Source organism: Festucalex cinctus, chromosome 19 (genome assembly GCF_051991245.1).
Source record: "Festucalex cinctus isolate MCC-2025b chromosome 19, RoL_Fcin_1.0, whole genome shotgun sequence".
Taxonomy (NCBI): Eukaryota; Metazoa; Chordata; class Actinopteri; order Syngnathiformes; family Syngnathidae; genus Festucalex; species Festucalex cinctus.
The window spans coordinates 11,109,513-11,116,684 of record NC_135429.1 but is presented as its reverse complement, the minus strand read 5'-3'; the positions used below and the strand labels follow the sequence as shown (position 1 = coordinate 11,116,684).

Here is a 7,172-nt window from a genome sequence, read left to right as displayed (position 1 = left end):
GTTTTTTTTTGTTTTTTTTAAACTAATGAATAAACACCAAAAGAGTTCATTCAGGAGGTTGTTATCTTGCTCTGATGACAGTTTGAATTGAGGTAGCCGCGCAAATATAAATTATAATATCAAACTGCCTTGTGTACCTAAAATAATGCATTATTTGATTTTAGGGGAAGAGATAAACTGTGTTCAAATTTATCACCCGATCAAGCAGACAGATAAGGAAGAGATTCTTAAAATATTACATAATGTTAAAATTTAATTTCAATTGTTGATGTTTAACGCTTACATCAAGAAAATCCTTTTTAAATGTATTTATTTATTTATGTATTTATTTATTTATTTATATTAGGCAATAAATTAAAATAAATTTAAAAAATACGTTTCCCATGATGCTTCGGAGCGTGTCAGGCAAGACACCGCCTTCTCCGCAGGTCACGTGACCACCAACTATGGCGTCCCTCATCGTATTGCAGTAGGCGTATCGCTAGGATGACAACATTGCTGTAACAATCGCCATTCATACGCTCATTGGACATATTTTAACGCTACGATGCAGAAGATCAAGTCTCTTATGACCCGGCCGGTGAGTGAAGTGAATCTATGTAAAATGAGCTACTTGGCGTATTCGCAGGCATAGCTAGGGAACTTGCTAGCATGACGGCTCTGGTGCTAATTTGACAGGTGTCAATCGTGTAACCCACTAAGCACACGATTTGTCCGTGCAACAATTGTTTTGGCATTAAAACACAAATTCGTTGAATTTGTTTGTTTAATCTGTGGTCGATGACAATCAAACGGGGGCAGAGTGAAACAATAAATTTGCATGACATGTTGACACAATACTTTTCGTCTCAGGGTAGATGACATGCCCCTAACATTTTCACAAAATTCAGAATTATGAGTTACATCACCTCCATGATCGCCTTTATAAGTACATGATAGTGGGAAATTATTTGAATACAGTGTAGTAACAAACGTAAACAGTAGTGCTGTCACTATTGAATATTTTTAGACTAAACTATTGATTATTCAATTTAGGGCTGCAAGATATTGGAAAAACATGCGATCTGCGATATACTTGCTGAACATAGCGATATCGATATTATTGCGATTTTTAACATGTACCGAAAGAAATTACATTTTTATTACCTAATGAAAGAAAAACATTTTTCATGTGGCAAAATAAGCAACCTTAATGTTATCTTAGTTAATTAATTGTAATTATATCTTGATAATTTTCAACTATTGAATGGCGATGCACATTTTAGTGAGCATCTGACTGGTCAAATTCATATAAAAAGCATAAAATTCCATATAAAACTTATTGCATGCCTTTGCGATATGCATATTGCAAGGGCCAATATCGCGATATCGATATTTTTTCGATATATTGTGCAGCCCTAATTCAATTGGTTAATCGACTAATCAGATTCATTTTAATTTTGCACTTAAGTGTGTTATTAAAGCATTTCCCCCCTCTGATTACTGTTTATTAACCAGTGATTGGTGTTTATTTTTCATACTTCGTATTTGTATAGTAATTAAAAAAAAAAAAAGGGTGGCTAGATGTCATACTACGTTACTGTTTCAGCCATTGTTTTCCAAAGTAAAAACAGAGGTATGCAAATATCTTATATTGATTGAACACAGAAGATAATCAGTCTTGCATGAAGGATTACAGACATCAGCGAACAACTACATGTTGCTAATTTGATAATCGATTTACATGTCGATTAAACAATTAATTTTGACTGTTCAAAGTAGACAGACCATGTAATAATGCTCACAGGTATATATTTGTTCTTCTCTGGAAAAAACGACCAAATATTAATGCAGATTACTGTACTGAGTAATTTGCAGTAGTTTTGAAATTCTTCTTTGTTTGTGTCCCCCAGTGCCACAAGCACAAATTCTTTACATCCTATTTTATTATATTATTGCTTTGTTTTCATTAAGTGGAATATTGAAGAGTGCTAGTTTCCTTATTAAAAACAACAACAACAACACATTTCACATTACTAAATGTAACGGAATAGTGGCAGACCCATTTATTTTAATGGAGAAGATGATTTGAGATAAGAGTATTTGGACGAGCAGAACTATTTTGAACATGTAGCTTAAATTGGAAACACAGGACTGCCTTCAATGTCATATGAAAAATTTCTTAGCGGTAATCAACTTGTCACATTAAAAAAAAAAAAAATCACTAGTGGGGGTAAGAAAGTTGCTAAGTCGGGACCACTTACTATGCTTTTTTTTTTTTTTTTTTAAATTAATTTTTCAAATATGTATTTCTAACAGGGTCTAAAAAGCCCTCAGGAGAGCATGACAGACCTCAGTCCTGTGGAGAACCTAAAGATCCCAAGCAAGGTAAATTCAACCAGTCTTCTTGAGATCAATATCATAATATGGATATCTTATAATGTTGCTACCTGTCTTATATATATTTTTAATATTTTAATTGTACAACAAAACTTAGATTTCTGCACTTAATAGCAATGAAATGAAATATAATGAAAGCACATCTTTTGACAAAATATTATTATTATTTTTTTATTTTTTTATTTTTTTTAAAGGAACACATGCTAAATTGTAATTGTGTAACTAAATATAGTACCGGTACATGGACTCATCAAAATCAATTGGAAGCAAAAATCACTCCTTTAATACCAGCTACATGCCCAACCTGTTTTGCACAAAACAAACAGGAACTCTCATGTGATATGGATCACTTGATTCTGTAGATGTAATTGGAGGATGACAGTAAACTGATATCCGCTCACTGAATGCATGCCTTCTCCATTGCACTTTTTTTTTTTTTTTATAACAGCATGCACTGACAGCACAGCCAGTAATTAAATACCCTACTTTTATTGTGGAACACTTTCCAAGTGTTCTCAATGGACAGAACTGCTCGCAGTCATATCACAAAATTATATTATAGACACACTGAAAAGAAAAAAGTATGTAATAAGAAAATAGTGATACAATAAGATTAAAAAAACATCTCAATTTTATTGTGCTGTACATATATACAAATGAAATATATAGCAATTTAACATAATATGATTTATATGTTTAAAAAAAATAACGAAGTCAAAAACAAATAAGACACCAAAATAAGGGAACTGTCTGAAGCTGTGTTAAAAGCTAACAAATATACATGTGTTTTGTCTTGTTAAAAAGTATTGAAAATGTAAAATTACAAAATATTACAAAGAAAGGGTGGTTATATTAAGAAACGAAAATCCCAACTTTTGTGCACTAGTTTGCAAAAAAGACCGAAAAAACAAAACAAAAACAAAGCTACATCATGTTATATGTAACATTTAAAATACGCATTCCCACATATGTTATTGTGATTTTTATTCTCCACACTTTTTTGCCATGTAACAACTCCCACATATTGCATCCAATTTACACTGTTCAAATTTCAACTAGCTGCAAAAATTCACGCCTCCCGGGGTGATATATTAGGGATGTAACGATAAGCGTGATATCGTGAATATTTAAAAGGAACACATCTGTTAAAAAAGTTAGGTTGATTTCCATTTGTGCAGTTCTAGCATCCTCTAGTGGCTACTTTATTAGTGCAATTTAATTTTCATTAGGGATGTTTTGGCCTTCTATGTTTAAAATCTATGCTAATTGTCAGATGAAGGGGAACCTAATTTGCTTGCTCATACTAAAAAAAAGCACAATATTGTGCTTTTTTTTTTTTTTAACTATAGCTAGCTTTTACTAGAGCTCTTTTTTTTACTATATTGTGATTGTGATCGTTTTTAAATATCACCAATGCCCCCACAATATCGTGATAATTATCGTATCGTGACCTTCATATCGTGATAATATCGTATCGTGATGTTTGGATATCGTTACATCCCTCGTATATATTGTCTGATTCCACATTACTTACAGTATTTGCGCAATTTAACTTGCAATATCAACCATTCATTTTCAATGGGACAGACATTGAACTTTTTCTAAGTATTACTTTCCACGCCCACTTTCATATATGTAACTTATCATCATTACCAGGTGTCTTACACTGCTCGGTGGCACAGTTGGTAAAGTGCATTGTCCAGTAATCAGGAAGTCATAATTTGATATTTTGTCTCTCAATTTACTTCATAGGCATTCAAAACTCAACATTCAGCTTTCAGCATTCCCACGCCATTTCTCCAAAAATTGCACTTAGTCTAGTTTCTAACATGTATTTCCAACTTATTCTCCTGACTCATCGCTGGACCATATGTTTGCACACCGTCCTTTATTTTTCACTACTCTCTCTGCTTGGCATCATTTACCGATCATGAGTCATGATTCAAATCATTTGACTTCCGCCAGGAGTCGAGCGCAACATCTGGCTCGCTGCTGGGTCGATGCATGATGCTGCATCATCCTCATAGAACATGACTTGCAAGTTTAAGCAGGGAATGTGAGGGTTTGTAGAAAAAGGTGTAGAAAAAGGTGTAGTCATGGGAAAAGCTTTGGGATATCAAAAGTCTACACACCCCTGTTTAAATGCCAAATAAGTCATTTGAAAAGTTTTTCCACAATTAATGTGACCTGTACACAAAAAAATGAAAATGTTGACTTATTTGCTCCCAAAAGCATATAAATATGTTTTTTTATGTTTTAAGTGTCCCAAAGACGTATTTATACGTTTTTTATTTTTTTATTTTATTTTTTTTAATGCTAGAGCATACAGAAGGCTTTGATGCAGTCTCTCAACTGCAAAGAACAGTTGCAGAAATGGTAGTTATTACACAAACGACCAGCAGGTGGCAGCAGAGCAACCAGGGCCATGTTAAAAAAAAGTTCAATTACTCACAATTCTAAATAGATTTGTGAAAATTGATTAAACTTAGCTATATTCTAATGCTAATTGCTGCAAAATGGAAACAGAGAGAAATATACTTTTTTTCCCTGATGAAAGAAGAGACTTTAATCTTTCTTTTCATAGGTTCCATGTTTTTATAGCAATAGAACACAATATTCTGAGAGCCTTGCAAAATCAGTCAAAATCCAGTAAAAGAGTGAATGAGTCCATCAGGATATGCAATCTATTTAATTATTTTTTTTAAATGAATTCATTTACATGTAATATTTTTGACAAATTTAGTCATAGAGCAAAAGAAATGGATGTAATCTGCATTTACACTCTTCCACCAGCAGGGGGCCCTCTTGCTTTATGCACAACGGCTAGTCTAGTTGAAAGGCTTTGTGTACTGTATAATAGAAATTAAAATAGTATTTTTTATATATATAATTTGGACGCTTGAATACTATGTATGATGAAATAGTAATTAGTGCCTTACAGTTCAGGCCCGAGTTACTTAATATTGTGGTCAAAGTTAGCCTGTAAATAATCTCCCTCAATTTGCTAACCGAACCTTCATCTCGATGTCACAGGATTTTCTATTGTTTGCAAGTCTTTTGTTTTCACCATCCTCCTGGTTGTCCATTTTTATCTTGCTCGTGACCGTCAACAATCAGCGAGCAATCGAGACTTTGATATTCCCTTTGATTCTTTGATAGCGTCCGTTCAGTGTCCTGCAATTGGAATGCAAATAGATTTGTAATTTCCGCAACACAAAACAGAGATGTGAATGTCATTGATTTTTTTTTTTTTTTTTTTTTTGTCCTGCCTCGTTCAAAGTGGAATTTGGATCAAAGCGTCGTCGCACGTGCAGCCTCGAAATATCCTCTCACTGACTCATTCAGTTTTCGATGCGGGGAGGGCACGCAAGAGACACTTTTGTGTCTGCCGGTCCTTCCACTCCAACTTCCACCAGCAATGAGTCATTCAACTCCCCCGCCCGTCTTCCTCCCCCCTCCTGCCGCCTCCTCTCACTTTCCCCTCTCATTTGAGTTGATTTCCCGCCCACCCACCTATCTTACGGCGGACCGTGATCCCCCCCCCTTGCGCTGTGCCTTCACCCCTCGTTTCCAATCTCGACGCACTCCGCCCACACATTTCCCCTGGGGCCCCCTGCTCTCTTTCACCTGAGTCAAATTGCGTGCGGTGCTTCAGTCACATACTCCAATCACGTTATATGAATGTTCTTCTACCACATTATATACATATAATCAACAATGTCTTAAGTGCAGCGCTGCCTGGTCAATGGGTTGTGGAATCAAAAACACCACTAACTATGGCCAGCAGATGGCAGCATTTTGTCTCTTTTCAATGGGCTGCTGATGTATGGAATTACAATGAAATGTGACGGAATCTGATGAATGCTCGTAATTGGCCAAATGGCACTGTTTTTTTTTTTTTTTTTTAATAAGGTGTGGCAGTAAAAGTTAAAAAACGTATTTACACGTTATTGGGAGCAAATGAGTTAATAGTCCTTTTAGCGATTTCATGACACTTGGAATTTTAATCGACTAAATGGACAGCAAGAAGAATTACTCACACTGTATATTTCAATAAAAATCATCGCTAGCGCTAATGCTAAAGTAAATAGCGCATCTCATTCAAATGCTAACGGGAAATTAGCATGCACTTTAGGAGTGATATTCGTTCAAATAACTAATAGTCACACACAAATGCTGTGGAAACACACAGATGTTAAGATAACTAAATTCTAAGGCACATTTTCTTCTCAATTGGTGAAAAAAAATGACCTACATTTGTAGAGCTCAATAGCAACTTTCTTCTCTCATTGTAAGTGTGAACTCCATGCATGCCTTTTGCGTTTTTGGCCTCTTGGGGGCAGTGTGGTGCCGTGCTTCCATGGCATACATACAATGTGAGTCGAGAAGAAAGATGTGATTGAATTCTATTAAAATAACTTGTTTTTCACACATTGGGATGAATTTGTGCCTTTGCCTTTGTGTGGGTTGTGTTCCCACAAGATTTGCGTTCGTTATTTGAAGGAAAAACACTCCCAAAGTCGATGCTAGCTTCCTGTTAGTATTTGCTAACCTCCTGTTAGCGCTAGCACAATGTTTTAAAAACGAAACGTATGTATTTAAATATTCAGTGGATATTATTTAATTTTAATTTTAATTCTTAAAGTTGTGTATTTAGTTTTCAAGTTAACTCCAACTGCGGTGTCATTAAACAACTTAAAGGATGCTTAGGCACAACAGAATAACGTACGCTACACACTTGCTAGTTGCTAATGCTACGCAGGCAAAATGGTGCATTCAGGGTACTTTCACGG

General features: G+C 35.0%; 1 protein-coding gene across 2 annotated transcripts in view; it reads left to right on the top strand.

Moving 5' to 3' along the window:
• The first annotated feature begins 433 nt into the window (after positions 1–433).
• The window catches only part of vps50 (VPS50 EARP/GARPII complex subunit), a 77,956-nt gene continuing 71,217 nt past the window's right edge, over positions 434–7,172 (top strand). For both annotated transcript variants that reach the window (XM_077507695.1, XM_077507694.1), the window contains exons 1-2: positions 434–580; positions 2,299–2,367. In XM_077507695.1, coding sequence (XP_077363821.1) covers positions 548–580; positions 2,299–2,367 — 102 coding nt within the window. In that variant the 5' untranslated portion in view covers positions 434–547. The remainder of the gene's footprint in view (positions 581–2,298; positions 2,368–7,172) is intronic.